This window comes from Pararge aegeria, chromosome 16 (genome assembly GCF_905163445.1).
Source record: "Pararge aegeria chromosome 16, ilParAegt1.1, whole genome shotgun sequence".
Classification (NCBI taxonomy): domain Eukaryota; kingdom Metazoa; phylum Arthropoda; class Insecta; order Lepidoptera; family Nymphalidae; genus Pararge; species Pararge aegeria.
The window spans coordinates 6518878-6544732 of NC_053195.1; the positions used below are offsets into that span (position 1 = coordinate 6518878).

Consider the following 25855-nt stretch of genomic DNA (forward strand, 5'->3'; position numbering starts at 1 on the left):
GCGCCAATCGGCCGTGTTTTGGTACCTCTCTCGTAAATAAGCTAACAGGCATTATTATCATGTCATTACCGGCATCACTACAGGGCACGGGTCTCCTCCCAAAATGAGAAGGGTTACAGGTATAATTCAATTAAATTAAATCAATTATTTATTATTTAATTCTCTCTCTCTCTCTCTCTCTATGGTCGTTCCTTCATCACTGAAGATCGTGGTCCTGGTGAGATCTCAACTTCGCGTTGGTAAACTGTCTCCATCGACTTCTGTTGGATTATTTAATTAATGCCTATGCAAAAACCGTTACATGTGTTCAGTCAAAGTGTAAATTTAACGTGGTTAATGGTACATCACAAAATCCGACACCTAAAACTTTTATGTTAGATATTAATTTTAGAAAATTTATTTAATTTTAAATATCCAACATATCCCCCAAGTTGTAACATATTTAACTATTAAAAATAGCATTTCTTTACTTTGTAGGTTTTAATCATTATTGTTCTTGTAAACAGAACTAGATAAACAGAGGTTTATCTAGCGATTTATAACATTTATAAACATCGACAGTCATTGAGGTACCTATTTATTTATTTTTAATATTATTTTCAATTTTTCAACTCATTATAATGTATCGATAATTCTTATGAAAAGTAAATCATTAGTACCATCGATATACCTAAATGAATAGATATGGCCCTCCGAACAAATATTTTACACTATTTCGACCCCACAACTAAATCAACGCAATCACTTTTCATAAACTACCATGGAACGCCGTACTCCGTAGAACTACATCGTTTTTGAATAATTTAAGCTTCTCGTCTTAACCTTGTCGGAATGACTAAGTACATACATATTTAAGAGTATACCTACTACCCGTAGCTTAGGAATTGCTTGCTGTTTACAGTTTAAGGCTCCAGTCAAGTAAGTGATACGATGTTACCTGGTGCGCCCTCTTGGTGCTCTTTTAACTATTAATCAATGTATCGTTGTTATTTTGTTTGGTCAACGACCATGTCCATACGCATTCATATTATAAGTAGCTACTTGCTCTACTGTCTTATTTAAGCAGTGTGGAAGAACGGCGCAACTTCTACTAGGTTTGACAGTCTATTTAGTAGTCAAGAAAAACAAATACATCATACCTTGATGATTTCTTGAGATTTGTACCAACATTCTGACAAGCAATATGGAGAACTGTTGGAAATTCGTCGTCGGGTATCTACACGTTGACTTCTGTATCTTCATCCAAGCTAACGAGGAGTCATCTCTTGACATCTGGTCCAATGAAGTTGTGGAATTGCTGACTTCATTATACTGTTTCACTTGATATGTGCATTTTTCATTCGATAATACTATTTCTGTCTCCCCTGATTCATCTTCTATTTGATAGCAAACTTTAAGGTGCATGTTATTTATCGGCTCGCTCGGTACGGTATCAAATTTTGCAGATTTATACATTTTTCCATTCAATATTTCGTCGCACAGCATTGTTATATTTTGAGAGTTTTCCGTTACTTCTATGACTGAAAAAATATAATAATGAAAATATTGATTCGATTTGGTTTATAAAACCTGTATAATATATTTTCAAATTCTTAAACATTATGGTAAATATTGATTTATTAGAATTTCTCGTTGGCTCTAAAATCCGTGCCCAAAAATAATTTAACGTTAATAAAATCGTCTGAGAATGGTGTTTGCAATTATGGAAACGACTTAGGTATATGGTAAAGCGAATTTTGTTTAAATAGACATTACTGAAATCGGCGGGGTTGTGGTGCCTAGGACACGCCAGGCCGACGCTCTGCAGATGTGGTACCATCGCATCTGTGTCGCCCTGGTAGATACAACGCCCGTCTGCTAATATGTATGCCTGTAAAAAAATAATTCATAAATAACCAATGATAATAACGAATAAGGTTATCTATCTAGCCCTGTATGTTGGTTGAATATCTATGTTGCTTGAGTGAACGTTATTAAGACTTATTAAACTACATATTCATTCTAAGTTCGCAAGCAAAATGCCTATACCTAGTAGAAACCATCTATACCTATAGTATGCATCGTCACATTACTGCGTGCGTTAACTTATGCGTGCAGAAAAATCCTATTTTAACGATTACTTAAACGATAAAAAAGATTGGGTGTGAATTGCTCTAACTTCATAGCTTAATATTAATTTACTGTGAGATGGTGATAACAAAACAAAAATGTTACCCGGCTAAGATTGTTGTGGGTTTTCTTAGACCAGGGCGCGTTTGAAACCCTCGTAACTTTAGGTTTAAGTTGGCGAACGAATTTATTACCATCCCCTTAAAATTATGTAAACATATTATATGTATGAACGCTTCATAAGTGCATGTGATAGGCCTACAAGAATAAAGTAATTTGAAATTTGAATTTGCGTGGATTAACTTAATAATTGAAAAAAATTCGGTGCGTAAGTTACAGCTGTCTTATAACCTAACATAACTTTGTTACAGGTGCCCGGGAAAAGAGTTTTTATTACACCTCTAAAATACGTTAACAGAACTTTGCTGGAACACACTGCTGTCTAGATAACCTAGTAGGTACCTAAATATTTAGTATTCTGCAAGACGAACGGTTGGCGCAGTGGGCAGTGATCCTGCTTTCTCACTCCGTGGCTGTGGGTTTGATTCTCACAAAATGAAAATTTTTTTGTCACGTGTTTGTGTTTTTATGTATATTATAAGTATTTATTTGTGTTAAGTTGAATCCTACTGCGAAAACATACATCCACGAAGCCATCTTATCATCAGCCTATAAACGACCACTGCTGGGCACTCAGGTCTTTTCCAAATCTGCTCCTATGCGAGAAATATATACCTCTGTATAATAAAATATTTGGACGGCCGATTGGCGTGGGTTCGTGGGTTCGATTCCCACAACTGGAAATATGATTGTGTGATGAACATGAATGTTTTTCAGTGTCTGGGTGTTTATATCTTTTGTTATAAGTATTTATGTATATTATTCAGTAAAATATTGATCAGTCACCTTAGTACCCATAACACAAGCTACGCTTACTTTGGGGCTAGATGGCGATGTGTGTTGTATATTTATTTATTTATAAATAGTAGGGCAGGCAGTGCTTTTGTATGACGTGTACGCCACTGTGCAAGTTTATTCTTTGTACCGAAAGTTATACGCAACTACAAGTAATTTCACTTCTGTTGGTGGGTTTGCAAACACCTCTTTTAAATCCTACATACCTAATACCTACATATGATCGACGCACACTAATAATTCGTGAATGTCAAAATAATGGACCTAATGTAAGTTAATCACCTATGCCCAAAGAAACAACACACGTTTTAGATCAAATGGGATCAATTATATGGCAGTTATCTTTTATATCTTTGACAGCTTAACAATAGCCTAATTAAACTGTTTATGAGCAAAAAGTAGACAGGCGCCTTCGCCTTCCATCCGCCAAAATAGATCTAAATATATCATTGATATACTTATAGTAAATCGAGGAATTCGTTAAAATATGATGTAACATTTGATGACCTTGCTAGCGCAGCGGTGAGTAGTATAGTCTCTATTGTGGAAGGTCTCAAAGTCAAAGCCAAGGTCTCGCCCATTTGAATTGTTTAAATTATGGATTGTTTTTTTCAATGGTCTGGTCTGGTGGAAAACTTTGGTCTCGGCTGGTTATCACCGTTACGATAAAGAAGTACCGCCAATAGATTTTGCGCTCCGCTACATTGCAGCGTAAAAACCTATTTTTATTTATAGGTAGGTATACGTATAACCTGCGTCCTGCCCAAGGGTCGGAGGTAGCAATAAAGCTTTTCTAACTTAAAAAATTGTAATAAAAAACAGGTAGGTAGGTATGTGTTTCCATCCCATAATCGGTTTCAATCTAAGACAGCATCATTACTTCCAGCTGGTGAGATTTTAGTCAAGGGCTGATTTGTAATGTAATTCAAAGTGCGTCAAAAAATCCACTCGGCAATTGTGGGGGTCTAAGGCCTAAAACCTTTTCATTTGGGAACGAGACCTGTGCCCTGTAGTGGGCCGGTAACGGGCTGATATGTTGATGACGACAATAAAACAAAGTCGCTACCAGCACCTGTCTGTTTAGGGCATACTGTCAATGCCTCTATACGTGTCAGCTTTGTGTGCGTGTGTATATTGAGTTGGGTTTTACCTGAATTAAACAATTATTATTATCCGCTAACTCCTCCTAAATCAATTAATGGATTTTGATGATGATTTTCATATTTTTCACAGGTGGTCTATATACATAATAAAGCCTAATTAAATTTTTTGTAAGTAGAAATAAAAAATAATTTTAATTTAAACATGGCAATAGATTCACCCTTTTCGTCTAATTTATACGCGTGCGAAGTCACGGCTGGTTGCTAGTAGTTAATATAAGTAAAACTCATACTTTAATATACATATCATTAATACTTGAATAACTTACATAAATACATATTTAATTATAATGAATGCTTGACTAATGTCTGCCATATTTGAACACCTTCTGCAATCGATTAATGATCTATGTAGGGCAAGATAGAATGCAAAAGGAACGTGAAGAGAAAAGAACATCCTGGCTGAAAAACCTGTGTCTTTGTATTCTGTCACTGTCAGTATTCAGTTTCTGGTCCCAAGTCTGTTATAACAAAAAAAATTCAAGGTCAGTAGTCGTTCAATATATATAGTATACTCATATATAATATACATAAATAGGTATACTACGACAATACACACATCGCCATCTAGCCCCAAAGTAAGTGTAGCTTGTGTTATGGTTACTAAGATAGCTGATGAATTTTTTTATAAATATAATACACATAAATACTTATTACATACAGATAAACACTTAGACACTGAAAAACATTTATGTTCATAACACAAACATTTTCCTGTTGTAGAAATCGAACCCACGTCCTTAAACGCAGAAAGCAGGGTCGCTGCCCACTGCACCAACCGGCTGTCAATGACCAAAAGTAACAAAACAAACATTATAAAACGTTTATTAACTTTAAACAATTTGAGAATAAACACATTTTCTCTTGGTACTCACTGTGTAAGCATTACATACCATACCCTATTAAGTTTTTTCACTTTAATTTTCCATAGTGAAAGAAAAAAGCTTTCTCTACTGACCTGGGCTATTTGTTGCATATAAGATTTAAATAATAATGGACTTTATTCTTTCTATTCTATCTTGAAAAAAGAGGCATGTGTATGTTCGGGCATTACTGTATTATCTATAGAAGGATTTACAAAATTCTTTTTTTGTTCCAATATGGTCCCATTTAAATTTCATATGAAGACGGTTTTTTTGTAAAAAAAATTGGTTTGTTCTTCAGAACTTTTAATTATGGATCGACCAATGTAACAGCAAACTTAAGGCCCAGATTTCCGGCCGCCGACTATCCTCAGAAGAAGCCAGTTTATGAATTACAAATCGAACACGCTTTGCACGCCACAGCATAAAAACAATGCAAATGTAAACAGCAGGTCAAACAATAGAAGAAACTATAGGTACTCGGTAAGTCACAAACACTTGATTTATCTCAATTATGTAAATGGCCCCATGGGTAGGATGCGCATCGCACGCTATCTGTCACGTCAATCGAAAAATAGTGTTATTAAAGTATTTGAAACATAATAACCTGAAATAACAGGGATTTCCTCAGTAACTATTGTAGTGACGTTGGTATTGATTTCATTACACAATATTTTAATTTTAATATCATGATTTTATAACAAAAATTACTATCCTTAATTGCTAATTTAATGAGTGTAGGTACGGAATGGGTAATGTATTCATAAAAATACAACAAGTTGACGAGTCTAGAGTTGTTACAACCATAAATTTAATTAAACATATTTATATACATTTTATTTTAAATTGTAATACCAGGAGTTATGAAAATTAGTAGGTACTTCAAGGAACTTTAGGTTATCGAGATCTACCGGTGTCAATTCTGCTAAGCCTACACCAATCTTCGATTTAAAAATATAAAGGACTTTTGAACGAAATTGACAAGCCTAAAAATAAGGCTATCTTTTTCAGAATTCTTTCTGTAGATATGGCTGTCCTGCTTTAAGACCTGTCAAATTAGTTGAATTTGTATACAACTTATCTGTGTGACAGTAGATAGATTGTTTTCGGGATGCCAGGATTTTAGAAATTTCTATTAAATACCAATGTTGGGGGAGTTGTTACAAAAAAAAATTCGCCATTTTGTGGTGGTGGCCATCTTGTATTTGAAATTTGTCATAGTTTATGTTATTCTACTAGTCAAGCCCCAAGTGGCGGCCATCTTGGAAGGACTTTCATCTAACATGGTACACTTCAGACTAATTCACCTTTCAACCAATAAAAAAAAACAAAATCGTTTCATCCGTTTGGGAGCACACACACACACACACACACACACACACACACACACACGCACACGAACAAACACACACAAGAACGCGTCAAACGAATAATACCCATTCGATTAAAAAGAAAATATGCACTCAAATATGACATTATTTTAGTGCATAGCCTCATCCTGAGAGCTTAAACTAAATTATTATAATAAATTAAAATAAATTCATATACTGTGGTGGTTTTAACAACTCTATGTAATAATTTCTCACCAACTTATTATTCTATTTCAATAACTGATAATTATTAATAAGCTACCCGCATAGGTAGTTTACGGACGGCTTTACAACTTTTTTATAGGTAATAAAATATAACAACGCGAAAATCAGTTATGCTAGCAAATTCCCGTCACAATATCTCGGAATAAATAAATTGTAATCTTTAGTTAGATATAAAAATGTTTATATGCGTCAGAACCACTGGCTCAAAAGAATTTTTTAAATTCAATTCTTTCTTTTTTTCGTATATTAAGGTTCCAAATATTTGAATGAAGGGACCTATTAGGTACTAGAATTTATAAATAAATAAATATACTACGACAATACACACATCGCCATCCAGTCCCGAAGTAAGCGTAGCTTGTGTTATGGTTACTAAGATAACTTACTTTTTTATTATTTTTTTTAAATTGTTTTTAATTTTACATATTTTTTTCTTTTCTTGTGTGTTTTTTGTATTGTTTCTAAGTTTGTGCAATAAAGTATTTTAAATAAAAAATAAATAAAATAAGATAACTGATGATTCTTTTTTATGAATAATATACATACATACTTATAATATATAGATAAACACCCAGACACTCAAAAACATTCATTTTCATCACACAAATATTGAATCGAACCCACGGCCTTGGACTCAGAAAGCAGGGTTGCTGTCCACTGCGCCAATCGGCCGTCAATTTGGGTTGTTATCAATTATACCCAAATGTTAGATTCATTAGTGTTTAATATAATATTAAAATTATCACATTATAATTATAATAACTATGTTATCAAGTGACGGTGGTTGGACGACGGTGTTACAGAATATTATTTAACTCCTAACCCCAGAGCTGGATACGATCAACCATAGATCATATCCATGACATGCTAACATTTTATATTACCTAGGCAGTCGCTAGTGGCAACTAGCCACGGATGCCTCCTACTAGACCAAACCAGAGAAAATTCAGACTTTATAAATTCCCAAGGGAGTCGAACCAGACAACTTCAAGTTAAAACCACTGCGCCAGAGAGGTCGTCATGGTTTTAAAATAACTGAGTACCATACCCACGGGAATAAAATAGTGTCTGCCAAAGTATGGTTGATCCAGTGTACCTAAGTCACGTACACAGCTAAGTACGTGATTCTACATACCTACTAAAAATCTGTTTAGTTATGCGTATAACAATAACTTTTAGTGCAATTTGAAAAGGGCAATTAGCAAACAAGATGTTTGTGACCATTCAATAATAAGATTTTATTTAAGATTTTTTTTGTGTTAAGTCATTAGTGTTAAATATCTTACATGAAGCGCGAAGTTTTCGAATAAACGGTGATAGCTCAGTGGGTATGACTTCAGCTTCTCTTTCCGGGAGAACTTGGTTTAACGCTTAACGTAAGTATCATGAGAAAACCTTCATGCCCGGGAGATCTCCATGTTGTTCTGCCGGCCCGGGAGTGCGAGGGTCTAAATAGGGAACTCAGCGTCATCATCATATCAACCCATTACCAGCCAACTGCAGGACACGGGTCTCCTCCCACAATGAGAAGGGGTTAAGGCCGTAGTCCACCACTTCGAAAACATTTTGGAGAACTCTCAGGCATGGTTTCCTCACGATGTTTTCCTTCACCGTTGAATCAAGTGTTATTTTAATTACTTAAAACGCACATAACTTTTTAGAGGTTTTTTGGGGGGGTTTTTTTAAAGGTTTCGTTCTGGGTCGAACTTCGAACTCGGTCCCGAAAGTGAAGTCGAGCTCATTGGGCTACCACCGCGTCAATAAACGAACTCAGCGTACAAGACTTTAATTAGTAATTTAAACCAACAGCGGTATTTATTAATAAACTGATAAACGGACACCTTCGGGTACGGAACGCTTGAACTTCACACAAATCTTCCAAGAAACAGTTGAAAAAACGTTGTGATTAATGCAAATTAAGACTAGGTAGCTACCAACAATAATATAAAATGCACTGATTTATTAAAATCGGTTTTTATAGCTTTCTCGTTTTTAACAAGTAGTTTAAAACGTTAATCATCTGTCGTAGTGCGATTAACCGAAATAAACTTAATATAATGTTATATGTTTATCACTTAAGATCGTGATAATTTTAAAAGTAGGTAAGTTTTTTTTTGCAATTTTTGACTCATTCTAGGATTAGTCAAGTTCTAATAACTAAATTCAATTTTATATTTTTATACGACTTTGACTTTGACCTTGACTTTGACCTTGCACTCGGATGAAACATCAGTATAAATTAGTAATTAAAATTATTTAAAACAATCAAAATACTCAGTTATGACTCCATATATATCATTTGTTATTTTATCCCAAAAATTTAGATAATAAGTTACTAAGGTGGGAACACTTAACTAATTAAAATTTACGTTAGGTAACTTAGTAGTTTTTATCTATCTACAGAGTTTTCAGAACCATTTGATCAGTAATATGGTCAAGAATCACATATATCTAAGTATTTTGTTGGCTGTGAAGAATTGTATATTTCATAATTTTAGTTCTTTCATTCAGAATTTAGTAGGTAACAAGTAGGTATCTGAATTGACTAACGACAAGTGCGAACCCTGTATATAAAACATTCTAAATCCTCATTAAACAGTGATTTCATTACACAATGCTGATGTAGGTGTCAACTCTCGCCGATTGCAAATTAAAGATAGACTAGCAATTCCCCGAGACTTTATGCGTACACATTCTTCACGACTAGCATAGGGAGAAGACAAAATGTACACAACAGCAGGGCTAGAACAGGCAAAAGATAAAAATTATATCCCCCGATTATATCCATTGACAGGGTATATAATAAACGTGTCCAACTGCATAAAAGCACGGGAACATGGAATAGGACAAGTTTCCCCCCCCCCCCCCCAAGTTTATTGTTATACATATATTATTTCTACTTGTGCGCCAGAGCTTTGAAATTTGATAAAGCTGTGGTAGAATTTAGAAGATACATTTTTATCCTTGTTGGAGATAAATGTCCGTTGCTCATGCTAGCCGTGCTGGGGTCAAAGCAACAGGGAAAAGGACAAGCCTACCCTCATTTAATTATAAGTAAGTTTATTGTCTCGATATCATTTTCCCCGCGCGGTAACATAGCCAAAATAAAAAATGGAATGTATAATAACTTCCATCTATATTGAAGTAAGTTGTCGTTATAAACTAAGTGTTTTATTATTAAATAAACTACTTACACTTTAAACCCTTCCTTATTAATTTATAACGTTACATAAAGAGGAAAATCATCAAGATGTTACTCATCAACAACTTACACAAAAAAGATGCATTAACTTAGGCCGATAGCAATTTAAAGTTACGTTATTAATGTCAAAGCGCAATAGTAGCTGTTGGTAAACCTAATAATATTTTGCAATAAGGTAATAAATCTCCAGGTAGTCCAATTTGAAACCTCATAGATGCTAAGTCGCTGTTCATTTCCAAGTAGATACTTAATCCCATTTTTATCTCTAGGAGATAATGAGAAAACTCTCCCTAAAGGCCAGCTAGCTATGGACTTTTTTAAGCTATTAATGTGATGTGCTCACAAAATACCCTGGAATTTATTTATTAACAGCGCGCGCATTTTATGCATGATCCGTTATATTCGGTTAACAAAGGCGCCTGACGCATTTATTTTGTCAGCTGACTTCCGATTTCGAAAACTACCGCACGGTATAATGTGTTGTGTAATTTCTTACCTGATCAAAAAGCTCGAAGAGCGATGCTGGTGGCTGGTGAATGGTGCAAACCACTGTCCTCCCCTGCCTCGCCAACTGCTTGAGTAGTTTGATACACTGCACCGTTGTGACATTGTCTAAACCGCTCGTCGGCTCGTCGAGGAAGAATACTGGTGGATTGTTCACTAACTCTAGCGCTATTGCTAACCTAGAATGGGAAATTGGGCCGTTGAACTTATGTATTCCTGAAAGGTCGTAACTGAATGGACGATGTGATTTTGTAGGGACATTACGATTACAGTTTTCATTGTTTTTTTAATAGTGATCAATTTGCCAGTCTGTAAGTGGTCTGGAAACAGAGCAATAGTTCGCAGGTTTTTTATTTTACATCTTTTTAGTACGGCAGGGCCACTTACACTAACTAGATTGAACTACAAGATTTATGGATAACTATTAGACAAATGAATGAAAGATGACATTAAACATTATAAAAGACATGATAGTAATATATTGTATAGTGATACTCTGCGAATATTGAAGTAAAGGTCATTCAATATTCTCAGAGTATCTTAACAATTAAATTATTAATTAGTTTAATTGTTGATGTTAATTACAATTAAATTTAATTAGTGTTTCAAAAAAGAAGTCAAAAACTTTTAAAAGTACAGCATGTTAGTTAGTCATTTATTTATTTTATTAATTTTTTTTTCTTGGTTATGTAGTACCTATTTTAGGGTTTATTTTTTTTCTCTCTTTCATTTTAATTTTCTTTTGTTTAGCGGCTAAATATCACAAAATTGGGTGGCAAACAAGGAGTGTCTTTTGTGTTATGCATGCTGAGATAGCCTTTAAGTGGGGTGTACAGCATTATAAAACATGTCATGTCAGTCATGGAATAGATCACATTGAGCATTGATGTCCAAGAGCGCATTGATGACGACAACGAACGCGATATAAGCCATGCTTCGTGCAACAGTGTTACCTAAGGAACACGTCCTGCGAATTGCTGCCCTATGTCCATCAACCTAAAGGCTCATGGATGAAATAATAATAATAATAAACTTTATTTAGGCCAAAAAAAATAGTTTGTACGCAGAGTTCTAGATTAAGAATATAAAAAAAAAAAACATTGCGTTTAAGATTTATAAAGAAAAGCTCATGTTCCTATAATAACACCTAAATCCACAATCCACACACATCCTTCTGACTGGCACACAGCAATGCAGTAGTACTCTTTCGGAAGAGCTGTTTCAGCAAAAGCTCTTCTTCGACTAAAATTTATTATTTGAGCTACTGGCGAATGATAAGCTATTTCTCTACGCTCAAAAACATTTTCTAAAATTCATAAAGCCTTAACAGTGCAAGGTTATGTCAACTGTTAATCGTTATTTAAAAAAAACAACTTACAGATCAAGATACTTCAGGAACGCATCCTTTCAGCAGCCAGATTATTAAAGAAAACAAATACATTCCTACATATTTATACAAAGCTTAAGTTGGTACTGTACAACTCAGAAAAATTTATGAAAATGAATCCACAACATCCAATGCTCAGATTAAACTTGAAGAGAAATACACGATATTTCATAAACAAATATACGGCCTATAAACATCAACTGTGTTAGGACATATATTCCATTTTCATGCCTACATAATATTTTAGCGATTTTAGTGCATAATCTATGTAAGTATAAGTATAATGTCTGTAACTGATCATTTGACATGAATGTACTGTGTACAGTGCCTTTGTCAGATTTTGCAACGGCGAGCAAGTAGCTGAATAACGAAACAATAGTTAATTTAACCGATTGTTTATTAATTTGCTATTGCGTCAGCCTTTATGCTAATAACCATTTTAACCTTTCGCGGTTATGCTCATACAATTAAATAATTTTCTTTCGTTGTAACACTTTTCGCTACATTTCGTATGCACGATACACAACTTATTATCATAGCCAGCACAGCGATGGCCCACAGCTGGGCACAGGATTACAGGAGTTCACTTGAGAGAGAGATTTAGAACTTCGACCCTCCACGATGTTTCTATGAGGGATTTATTTATTTTACCAATCTTTCATTAACATGAAAACCCCGTTGGGGTGCAGCTTTAATAATAATATATAAATTATTTAATAGCTAATAATATTAGTAAGAGGTGAGATGGTGGGTATTAGCGAATTTTTTTTATTAACGATAGGCCAGCGCTTGACGACAATAATGCCCGTTAGAAAGCAATGATGAGGTCTAGGTTAGAGCACGCTTGCCTAGAAAAAGCCTATTCACTCTAGCCTGAAGGTACTCAAATTATACGTGGCAGGAAACACATGTTAGTGAACACATGTTAGTGATAATAACCAGCTCAGCTGGGCTATGCTGTACACCGAATATTCCTTTTACGTATAACGTCATGCTATCCGCCAACCGAGTTGAAATTAACTCAGTTGGAAACTTAAGTTTACTAATGCAAAGTATCGCTTCGCTTCTCCCATAGCTTTATCAAATTAAAAAAAAACTAAAAAAAAAAAACTCTCAGAGCACTGGGGCATAATAGGGCACATAAGTGGAAATAATATCCGACTAATATATGTGTAATAATAAACGGGGGTTAACTTCCTATTCCATGTTCCCGTGAGTTAGCATGTGGACACGTTCATTACATCCCTTGACACGGGATATAACCGGGGGATATAATTTTTGTCTCCTGCCCGTGCTAGCCCTTCTAGAGGACTTATTTATTTATTTACTTATTTATACTCTTTATTTGTACACCACTCAGAAAACCGAGAGAAAAAAAACACATGAAGAATGAAGCAGGATACAAAAGGCGGCCTTATCGCTAACTTGCTATCTCTGCCAGACACCCTTGGGATTAGGAAAACTAAAAAGAAAAACGAATAGGTGGGGTACACTATTTAGTACATACATACGAATATCTACATACTAATACATAAACCAGACTACACAAATACAACAATACTATTGATAAATATAAAAAATAAATATACTAATACATATTTTAAGATACCATTAATACTTAAATATGAGTTTGAGTAGATAAATAAATAATAATAGTCGTCTTTACTGAGCGAGATAATGGGCCTTAACAGCAATTTTAAATATGCCCAGTGACTTCGACGGTCTGATGTTCAATGGGAGTGTATCCCACAATTCAGTAGCTTTGACTGTGAACGAATGCTTATAAAACTTCGTTTTGTGGAACGGCATGCTCAAACTCAGCGTACGTCTCGATCTAAGTTCGGACTGCACTCCAAGAAATTTAAACTTCTTAAGTTAAGAAGGAGTCTTAGGATTAAATAGCATACAGTACAGAAATGAAAGTACATGACGATTATTTGGATATAATTTCCACATATGAGCCAGTGCTCCGAGAGTATAGACTCTCGCGAAAGCTGTGGAAGAAGATACATTTTTATCCTTTGTCAAATTGACTCCTGCCCAGGCTAGCCGTGCTGGTATCCCGAAAAAGAGTCTAAAATGTATAGTAATTGTATTATTATAAGGTTAGTACTTGCCTCTTCTTCTGTCCTCCTGAAAGTAGATCAGTCTTGGTGTTTTGATGCTCTAACAAGCCGAGTTCCTGTAGTATTTCCTCCGAGGGAATCTTCGCACCCTTTGGCAGCTTGAATTTTGCCGCCACGTCCATAGCTTCGCGCACCGTGAGTAAAGGTTGTAGGAGATCTTCTTGTGTGATGTAACACGATGATCTTTTGAACTGCTGCTCATCGCGAGTCTGTCCGTCCACGAGAAGCTCGCCTGTAATACCTCCGGATCTGTTGAAATATTGACACTTTTAAAATTCTAAAATGGTACGAATTCTGTTGTACACAAATCTAAAATTATTATTATTATTATTAAACTCTTTATTTGTATACCACAACATTAATTAATTATTTAATGTGTAGGGAAATCGACATCCTACCCACTGCGCTATCTCCGCTTCTAAGCTATTTCACTCTCCGTAATTTTAAGTAACTCTTTTTAACTAATTTTATGCCAAAAAAGCATGTGATTGATTACTCAGTTACGGCGTGAAGGGAGTACAAGCGCAATTTCTCATTTATAATATTAGTAAGGATGACAGATTTACGATAGCGTGGTCGTGAGGTTTCCTGGACGTTTGACGGATTAGCGTAGACGGCAGGGAATAGCATTTATTTCTTTAAACAACGTAAATGTACACGTAATTAGGAGTAAAAAGATACAGATTCCAATGTCTAGATCCTCACGCAAATGCTTTTGGCCAAGCCAATACATGCCAAGCCAGTAATGTCCACCAGTATGTTTACAGGTCGACCACTGTAAGGCCTTACGTAAATTCATACGTAACTAATAGTAAAAAGATACAAATTTCAATTTCTAGAGATCACCTGAGAAATCCCCGTAAATGCCTTTAGCTCGGCCAATAATTCCAAGCCAGAAATGCCAGCCAGTTCGTTTACAGGTCGAACACCTGATATTCCACTTTTTTTTAAGACCCATAATGTTTATTTTGATGTGGGTATAACTAATGTATATTTCACGGATAATAATCTCTTCGGAAGTCACTTTGTATTATTATGGTGGACCTCCTTAAGTAAGCTCGTTTATTAATCAATTTATTTTCATAAAAGGACCTGACGCGAAATTAGAAATCTTCATTAAAACACGCATTCAGTTGAAGTAAAATTATTGATAACATTTTATTTCCGTCCCAAAAAAACCCTCTGTTTGATTGATTAAATATAAATTTTGACACTGCATCAAAGGACTTTGAACTATGACGTCATTAATTTTCTCCCTTAAGGGAAGTCGAAGTCCACTGGGTTGCCACCGCTTCTTTTCATTTATACTAGCATTATTATTCTTCTTCTTAGTCGTTACAGTCTTGACAGACTGGTCGTGGTGTTGTGGCTCGCTTGACAATCCTTCGCCACTCTTTTCTAACGGTTGCCTTTCTTGCGCATTCATATAGAGGAGCCTCGATTGTGGCCTTCACTTGTTCCGTCCATCTCATGGGTGATCTACCGCGTGCTCTGGTACCTTTTACTTTCCCTTCAACCATAAGACGCTCAATGCATTATTATAAGGGGTCTTAAATATAAACTTATCCGTCCGCACTGGTCCAGGATAGTGGACTACTACGGCCCTTCTCATTGTGGGAGGAGACCTGTATATGTGTGGGAGTCCAGTAGTGAGCGGTAATGGGTTGGTAAAGAGTCAGAATAGTTTTCAAGTGTTTTATCACAGATTTAAGAACATAAAGAAACCATGTACACGACTAATATTGAAGCTACAAAAACCACTCCACCTTGGAGTTGTTTCTCAAATGGTATAGTCACTTCATACCATTTAGCAGTTGAAAATAATTATTTAACCTCTAATGTTAGCATGTCTACAGATCACGAGATACGATTTTAAGGTCGTGCCTGATTAGTATTGAGTTACTCTTGAAAAAACCGAGTACCGAAGTTGGTCCCATTTATTATCCTAATCATCATCATCATCATCATCATCATCATCATCGTCATCCATTACGGGCCCACTACATAGGGCAAGCGACTCCTCCTGCAATAGGCCGCAGTTAACCACGCTAGCCTAGTGCGGATTGATGGACGCCACACCCCTTGATAACGTTATGGCATGCAGGTTTCCTCACAATGTTTTTGTTCATAGTTTTAAATCGTAGTAAGGAAGTTTAGTTATTAAAGAAAATAAAAAACACAAATGACTCATGCTATCTCAAGCACAGAGTGAGGTCTGGGTGAGCTGCATCTTCGAAGACACCACCAATGAAATAGCGAGTGCGTAGATCTCATTGGATACTGAATGGTGTAAAGTGGTATTTGTTTTAATATAAAACAATAAATGGAAAATAAATAAAAATGTACCTATTACTGTGTTTGTAAGTGAGTAAGTTAGTGAGTGAAAAGTATAGAAGCTGCAACAAAGTTGTTGTCATTTATAATGGGCCGAGTTTATAACTTACTTGTATCCTGATATAACGTTTAGAAGAGAACTTTTGCCGGCACCCGAAGGTCCCATGATTGCTATTAGCTGCCCAGCCATAAACCTGCCGCTGACGCCTTTGATTACTTGTTTCCCGGGCCCTGCGAGGAAATAAAAAAAACATTTACTAATCCGTCAAATAACTATTTATAACCAGTTTGTATTTAAAATGCAAAGTACAGATTTCAGAGAAGGGAAAAAAAATCACACACAGGTTAACATAACAGTTTGCGTACGCGGCAACCTTATTTTCTTTTTAGTTTATAATATATTTACGTATTATCAACAAAAGTTAAGAGAATACCTTGCTTAGCTAAAAAAAACAATAAAATTAAGTAATAATTGAATGCAAATAAATTTTATGTTTTATTCACAACAACAACAATTCAACATCCTTCCTCATCTCCGAACTTTGGAAAGCAAACATTCTGAAATAATTAGTTGTTAAGAGTTATAGGTATGTAAATATTATAGAAAAACACAACAATGTCTATTTTAAGCGGCTATTAACAATCACGAGCTTAGTTTCTGTCCCACAACAATAGGGACACTTTTTCCGATGCAATCTGATACTAATAAATTTAATCAAATTAATTATTTAGTACATTTCAAGAAAAAAAAACAATACGTTGTCACGTTTTCTTCCAATGTTTCCCGAAATTATTCGAAACGTTTTTAATCTATAATTTATTGATTTATTGCTCTTTACTAGCCAAACTTTACATTATATGAGGAACGTGTCAGTTTTTTTTGAGATCCGTAACAATAAACACCAAAAAAACATGTGTGAATAATTAATTTGTATCGGAAATAATGAACAGTTCTTCCATGATGGTATTTTTAAAGAATATCTGCCTTATTTATAAACGGTTATAAATTTAAGTACCTAATGATCAACCTGATGATCTTTGACCGTTTTAATTAACGTTTATGATATGTACCTACGCAAGGTAAGTATCTAGTACCTAACAGTTAGTCAAGTTTTAGTATTAAAACATGCCTTTGAGAACATAATGGAGAACTCTCAGGCATGCAGGTTTCCTCGCGATGTTTTCCTTCACCGTTGAAGTAAATGATATTGTAATTACTTAAAACGCAACTAGGCCCGAAAGTGAAGCTGATGGCTCCTACTGGGCTCTCACCGCACCACTAAGTTATTTAATTTGAATTTTATGTCAGAACATTAACTCCACATTTAAATATATCCATAACGAAAATCAACTTTCCCGATAAACGAACAAAATACCACAATTTTCTATAAATATTAAATTCGGAATAATGAATCTTGTTTTAAAATGGTATTTATTATTCAGGTATTTATTATTAATATAAATGTATATTAAAGACATAGTAATTACTGAATATGGCTTACATTTTGGAGCACTATATTTATTGTAGCACAGTAGCTATACGCTCGCTTTGTCACAGTTTTGTTATGAAAATAATACATATAGGTTTCTCGTTAGCGTTCGCTGTATAGTATTTATTCGCTTGATTTATAATATCCCTTTCAATATTTCACTCACGATTTGTCAGTAATTATTTTACCTCTAATGTTCTTAGCGTTTACCAGACGTGCGCAAATCGTTTTCAATGTTTTTAGACACAATGTACTTGTTTAAAACGCACATAAATCATAAAAACTAGAGGTGCGTGCTAGGTCTCGAATCCGGCACCCTGAAAATAAAGCCGAAATCCTAACCACTAGTCTATCACCGCTCTGTTATTATTCATATTTGTACTAAAATCTTTGTCTGGCCCTCCTCACCAATAGGTAGGTAGGTATTAATCTGGTAATGACATCGAATACTCGCTGCAAGCAGGGGCAAGTTCAATAACGGTCAAACCTGTCCCCCTGGCTATGACAGACTTGCAGATACGAGTATGTACAGTCGACCTTAATAATGTTACCACTCACAGTTAGGGTTGTCACCCTTTTTTAATCCTATGTTATTACTCTACACAATATTACAATATATATGAAATAAAGCACTTGTCTATTATTAGTAGGTACTATGTTAGTCTATCATTTATTCTTTTTAATTTTTTTTTTTAAATTCTTAACAATGCTTAAAAAAATAAAAAACACTATTAAAAATTTATACAAAAACATCCACCCTCCGCTTATGGGGCTTTTAAATGCCCAACCACCGGCGGTCAGGGCTCCAGAGTGAGGAACCTCCTCACAATACGCGCCGTTTCAAGGACTACTGCCTTCTGTATCCAACCCTTGATCCAACAACCAAGCGAAAGCTTCTTAAGATGTTGGTCGAAGCTTTTCGCGAGATGACCATTGACTGAAACGACGATCTGGACAATAACGGTCGACTCAACATTCCATATAGCGGTAATTTCGTGAGCAAGGTCCAAGTATTAAGATACTTTTTCCTTTTCAGCTTTCACCAGATTATCGTCATGTGGAATAGTAATGTCAACAATTATTGCACGGCGCACTGATCGATCGACTAGCACTATATCAGGTCTATTAGCTTTAATATACCTGCCAGTGATAATCGTTCGATCCCAGTAGAGCAATGCACTGCTATTTTCAAGAACTGACGCCGGGTCGTAGTAGGTACTATTATTATTATTTTGGTTATTAATGGGTCAAGCTTCTAAAACTCTCCGCCCTTAGAAGGTTTACATAATTATGGGTTCATCATCATCAAGCCAGGCCATCTTGAAAGAGTTTGCTAATTTGTATGGAGCTTGGGGACCAGTTTACCATTTTTATACATTGACCAAATTAACATGAGATTTAATTATTAAAATATACAGTATAAACATAAATTACTACCGTACATGTTACAGTTTTTGTGGTAAAACGTGTTTCCGGGGCATAATAAATGAAACAAAATTATTAACTTTAAAAAAAATGCTCAAATTGCAGTCACGGCCAAAATTGCTTAGATCGGCTTTATTTAGATAAAGATTTAAGGTTATAAAATGTCCCGATCTACCCCATCTCCTTTAAGTTTGAAGGTCAGTCGGAGAAACACCTTAGGATGTAGTCAGTAAGTCCGATTAACTCTCTTATATCTCTACGAACCATTTATTTCCCCGCCTTCTAATTGCTTTTTTTACGGTAATTTTGCTGTCCAGCAAAAAAAAACAACCTTACCATGACGGTTGTCATCAGTCTTTGTTGACATTCGGCTCTTTGCAATACATGAATATTTGAGAAGCGTCTCTTTGATTTTTTCAACATTCTTCGATTTATACCAACCTTATAATTAAATTTACTGACGGCTGTAATTTCAATTCGATGAAATTTTATTTTAGGTAGTATCATTTGATGTTTTTGGAATAAGCTAAGTATAGATTTTGTACTGTTTATATTTATATTCAACCCTATTGCCTCCCCAATAACTGTCATATCTTCTGAACACCTTAATTTGTATAGGTTCGTTAACAATGCTCTTCTTTATCTATTCTTAGGATCTTCAATTCAAATATTAAAGAGCAATAGAGACAATATGCATCCTTGTGAGACACCTCTCCGAATCTTTTTCCATTCAGCCATATCACCTTTAATTTTTATTGCAGCTTCCTTGGATCAGTAGAGTTTGCCTATTAATCTAATTTTCTTATTCTCGAGGCCTTTTTTAGAATCTCCATCCCAATGGTAATCTGTATCAAATGCCTTCACGCAATCTATAAAACATATAAAGACATTTGGTTTATGCTCAATTGCACACTCAGCTAATATATTAAGATTTAAAATAGTTTTCTTATTTCCTAAACCCGATATAACGCCAAATTATTATGAGACTTTAGATCGTTAACTTTATATACGGTTAAAAATAACTAATACCTTTATAGTACGGCTCATTAATCTTATACTGCGATTATCATCACCTGCAACGCCCTTGAGCTTTTTAGGTAAGTGTACGTTATAATAGGTAAATGTTATTATTAGATTAAAAATAACACGGTTCTGAATATTATTACTTTAAGAGTTATATAGTTTTGTTTTATTGCATAAGTTAGCCCTTGCCTGCAATCTCATCTGGTGGTAAGTGATGCCGTCTCAGATGGTAGCAGGCTGCATTATGTCAGGGGCATGACAATAAACCTTTTTTTCCCCAAAATCCATCAAAAAGCACGTAAAATGCTTCATAATAACTACTAATGATTAGGTTTTTAATAGTGGTTTACAAAAAAAAAGCTATTTTTTGCTTGTTAAGTTGTTACGATGCGACCCAGTGATCGCAATTATAAAATATGAGAATGATCGCTGATTTTGTTTTTATGGCGTTAATGTCAACTATTATTTCCTTGTGACTTTTTATTTCACGATTCTTAAGTCAATTAAAAGGGCATGTATACAAGTTATTAGGTTCAGATAAAGTTTGCTAAATGTACAAAATACTGTTCATTGAAAGAAATACAAATTGGTAGGATAGATAATACTGTATTTCTTTGTAATATTTCATTATTTAAATTTTTTAACTATTTCATTTTACTCTACTTTACTTTCAGGTAAAATGCCGCACATAAAACCAATATGGAATATAAGATTATATATAACTACCAAACACCTAACAGGTTTAAATAAGCAAATAAAGCATCTATGTTAAAGTTTTGAAATAATGAAGTAGGTAAGTACTCTTTTTTTAATTTGTTGTTTTTATCCCCTACAAGCTAGGTTAGGTTTTAACTGCATTTTTACCTGGTGTTATGATGCAGTCTAAGATGGTAGCGGGCTAGCCTGGCAGGTGTTTGGCTGCTATAATAATAAAAAAGTAGCAGCCCTAAATTGAACGCTGATACATGTACAGTCGACCTTAATGTTCCTCCTCTCAGTGTTCCTAAATAATTGACAAAAATTCTACATTGTTTTAATGCAGTAAGCACTTACTATACAGTATAGGTATACTCAACGTACAAAATAAAGGTGGTTATTCCAAGAAAGACATTATTATCGCTCCAAAACAAGTCACACGGCGTTTTTTAGCGAACTTAAAAAATTCTTGATTCGTTTGACTGACTCATCAGGTTGTAAAATAAAATATTCGTGCCTACGAAGTGGAGTCATTTATGAAAGGTGAAGAATGTGACGCAGATTTCACGCCGCGGTTTGGCTCGCCTTCAGTGAAACCAACAAGAAAAACTTTTGTTTTTAATATTTTACAGATAAAAGTTCTATTAAATAACACAAACTTCTGTAAAAATATTTATTACTAGCTGTTGCCCGCGACTTCGTCTTCCTTTGCGATAAAAAGTATCCTATATTACTTCTAACACTTCCAAGAATATGTGTACAAAGTTTCATGAGGAACGGTTAAGTAGTTTTTGCGTGAAAGCGTAACAAACAAACTTACATTGACATTTATAATATTAAGTAGGGATGTAAATTTTTATTTAGTTTTGTTCTACATACCACTTATTGTTATATTGATATGTAGGTTAATTCATATGAAAGATAGTTTTGGACATGTATACCTATGTAGGACATGATATCAGTGGCGTGCACTTCATACATGCACAAAAGCACTGCATACCCTAAAATTGAAATATAGCCCTAGGAGGATTTTTTCCATTTTCCTGGCGTATGCATACCCTGGTAAGAAACCCAGTGCACGCCACTGCATGATATGTAGTACAATTGAAGTCTTTGTTTAAAACAATCTTTTATATGAATTTACCTTTCAACGGTATGTATAAGCTACTTATAGTTCTTACTTTAAACAAAATAAAACATCTGACCTTAACGAACATTAAAACATCTGTCCTCCCGATCCGAGACGGCCCCTAGGGTTTAATGTCCTAGGTGCATCGGTCGTTGGCTCGCAATACTAATAAGCCTATGCACTAGAATAGAACTCGCACTGCAAGGATGCGATGTCTAAGGTAAATATAATAGATACCTACCTACTAGTATTTATGGCCTTGTGTCTAGTTCCTACAAAACTGCCCAGTAAAACGATAATGGTACCACGAAGCTTGTAGTTGAATTCACTTCATTAGGACTTCGGTTCTTTAGGGGGATCGAGGTCGATCCCCGGTACACTCCTCCCTCAATCTTTTCAGAGTTTTGTGGCCAATGTGGTCGACTACGGCCTAACCCTCTCATTCGGAGAGGAGACCCGTGACTGTGATGGGCCGGAAATATTGATGATGAAGATATATATAATTGTATCGGTGGTGACTTGTAAAATTCGATGTATTGTAATAGAAATCCCTGTACGCTATAAAACTCAGTGCCACGACGACAATAGTATGGTGCAACATTAGCATAACGGTAACCACAAAACGGGTTGGCAACGTGATTTTGTGGTTTAGCACAGGTTAGGTAAAGCGGTATTGTTTACAAGTTGCACAGGGCCAAATTAACAATACAAGGATCAATATAAATCCGATGTCAATGTGTTACATATACTAAATTACATGCAGTGATAGGTTAGGATTGCACCCCTCTCATTCGGGGGAACGGGTTTGATAAACGATGCCCGACACGTCCACGTCAAACGCACTTTAATTTTTTTATTTTTCTACTACAAGTTAGCCCTTGACTGCAATCTCACCTGGTGGTCTCGTTCTTATGCAGTCTAATATGGTAGCGAGTTAACCTGTTACGGAGTATGGTAGTCGTACCCTTTATTGGTTCCAAACAAATGGTCTGAGAAGAAGCCCACAACGAACTTAGCCGGTTGTTATTTTTTTTTGTTGTCATCATGTGAGATGATCATTTAAAATAATTTAAAATTATTAAAAAAGCAACCGTTGGTTAGAGCAATAGTTTACACCGAAGCATTTTTATCGTTGACGTAGTTCTTAATACTATAATAGGACTTTTCTATAAGCTTACGTTACGTAATACCAACTGTTAATGACCCAAGTACTTGTTCAAGTACTAAGAAAATTTCTTATAATTATTTAAACTAGATAGCCAGACAAAGAAGAGGCTCTGCAATATGAACATTGTACACCAAAATATACAGAGCTTAACCGGCAAAGAAATTGAAATAGAACTGTTTGTGGAAAAACTCAATATACACATTCTGTGTATTACTGAGCATTGGCTCACTGGAGCACATCTAGCAGTTAACATAAGGAACTTGGAACACTAAATCGCTTATCGGCACGTCTTTATTAGTAGGGTGGTAAGTAGCCACGGCCAAAGCCTCCCAGGACATCGGACCAGACCAGAGAAAATTCAGAAATTATAAATTACCAAATTGCCCCTCCCGGGAATCGAACCCGGGACCTCTTATTTAAATTAATAGCGCAAACCGATCCGCCAGTGAGGTCGTCAAACTTTACTTAAGTAATGTGCGATTTAAGCAATTGAATATCACTTGACATGCCTGAGAGCCCTCTATAATTATCTTGTGTCAATATTCCATCAGTCAGGGACTATAGTTCAAGATCATTTTAGTCGGAAGCACGCATTGAACGAATACAAAAGCTTTTTGTTCGCGATCAAAATATCTAATTTTAATCGTTATCCTAATAAGAGCAGTTAAATGGTTTTGTTAAAAATGCAAGATAATATTTTCAAGTTTATTATCAGTTTTCGTCACGATCAATGTTCTTCGTTCAGGGTTAAAGATAAAACAACGCGTAATTTGTTTTTAGAGTTCCGTGCTTTATAATAGCGAATCAGCAGGAGTAGTACAGGCAGGAGACAAAAATTATATCCCCCGATTATATCCCCTGACAAGGGATATAAGTAACGTCCACCTGCTTAAGCATGCGAACATGGAATACTGTATTCACTATATAATAACTATCTAAAGAAATTGGGTTTTAAGTTCGTCATTTTTGTCATATAAAAAATACACAGCTTATTTTTTAAAGTAGCTATCTACTAATCTATCTTCTTCTTCTATATATATATTTATATATATATAAAAGAGAAAGTGTGTGGGTATGTTCCGTATAGGCTCCGAAACGGCTGGACCGATTTCAATGAAACTTTCAGGGAATATCCGGGTTGACCGAGTAATCCTGTAAAGTTTGGTGAAGATCGGAGCACTCCTATTTTTGAACTGTCAAACTGTCAAATACAGCTTTTATTGACTTTGATGATATTCTATTGTTGGGTGTACATGGGTGTAGATAATCATCTTCATCCGCTTGAGAAGAGAATAGAAGAGAATGAATACGGAGATAAATAAATGATTTAATATATTATGAGACTTAAATTAAAAATTTAATGATGTCAGTTTATTGTTTAAATGAAATAAAGCAAAATCTAGCCCGGCGAAGCGGGCTGGGTACGCTAGTATTTTATACGAATATGTTATAAATAATTGATGAGCACAGAACCCTCACCACGTTAGTTCGACTCTGAATTACCGATTTTTATAATGAAGTAAGTATCTAGAATATTACGTTTGATTTTTTCCATCATTCTGTTGATAAGACCCTTTAGCCTCTGTTTACTGATGGACATGTTTAAATATATACTATATAACTAACATTGATGCGTTGCATTCTGCGTGTTTTCTACAATTACGATTAGGAGTATGACTAAATGATTAGGGCTATGTTTTTTAACGGCTTTGGTTACCATGCAGAGATCGCTATGTAGCAATAAGGCTGCCAAATTGTACCCTCTATCTAACTTGTTAGTTTTCTATATCATTATTTTATTTAATAATAATAATAATAATAATGTGATAGTGCAGTGGGTCGGGAGCTCGACTTCACTTTCAAGTTATGTGCGTTTTAAGTAATTAAAAATATCACTTGCTTCGAAGGTGAGGAAACCTGCATGCCTGAGAGTTCTATATAATGTTCTCAAAGGTATATGGAGTCTACCAATCCTGATATTAAGCGATGATGCAGCCTAAGATGGTAACCTGTTAGGGGTATGGCAGTTATACGAAACCCATACCAGAACGCTAAATCGCTAAGCGGCACGTCTTTGTCGGTAGAGTGGTAACTAGCCATGCCTCTCTGTCCTGGTAGGCCAGACCAGAAGAAATTCTGAAATTGTAAAATTCCCAAATCGTCCCTGCCGAGATCGAACCTGAGAACTCGCATAAAGCACAGTGCTCACCGCTGCGCCAGGGAGGTCGTTAAAGTGGGAGGTGTTAAACAGAGGTGTGTCGTTGTTTGTCACTCTTTTGCGCTAAAGAAGCTGAATTAATTTAACACACGTGAAACTTGGACACACTAATAGACGGGTGAGTGAATTAGCCCAAAGAATATCATCTGTTATTGCTGGGATATAATTTTTATAGTTCCGCGGGATACACTTCGCAAGGCATGCAGTGAACACGTTTTGCAACGAGCCCTCCTGTGTCCATCGACTTGCGGTGCCTGTAATCACACTGGCGCCCACGCTCTTCAGACAGGTACAGCATTGCAGCAAAGCTACCTATTTGGCGGGAGAAAAAAGCATGGCGACAGTACTTCCCCGGACGAGCTCTGTCACAAACTACAAACTCTACTAATATTAGAACTTTATAACCTGTTCAAGGCAATAAGTAGGTCCTTTGCTTATAACTTATCCGATCGTCCTAAAATTACAAACTTGACAATAACCAAACAATTTTCCGGTCTCATAATTATTGAGA

The 25855-nt window shown here is 35.4% G+C and overlaps 1 protein-coding gene across 3 annotated transcripts in view; it reads right to left on the reverse strand.

The window, feature by feature from the left end:
- LOC120630324 (ATP-binding cassette sub-family G member 1) overlaps positions 1-25855 on the reverse strand; it is a 96342-nt gene that overhangs the window by 7607 nt on the left and 62880 nt on the right. For all 3 annotated transcript variants that reach the window (XM_039899516.1, XM_039899517.1, XM_039899518.1), the window contains 5 exons: positions 16306-16426; positions 13853-14110; positions 10341-10527; positions 1756-1870; positions 1140-1520 (listed from right to left, as the gene is read on the reverse strand). In XM_039899516.1, coding sequence (XP_039755450.1) covers positions 1140-1520; positions 1756-1870; positions 10341-10527; positions 13853-14110; positions 16306-16426 — 1062 coding nt within the window. The remainder of the gene's footprint in view (positions 1-1139; positions 1521-1755; positions 1871-10340; positions 10528-13852; positions 14111-16305; positions 16427-25855) is intronic.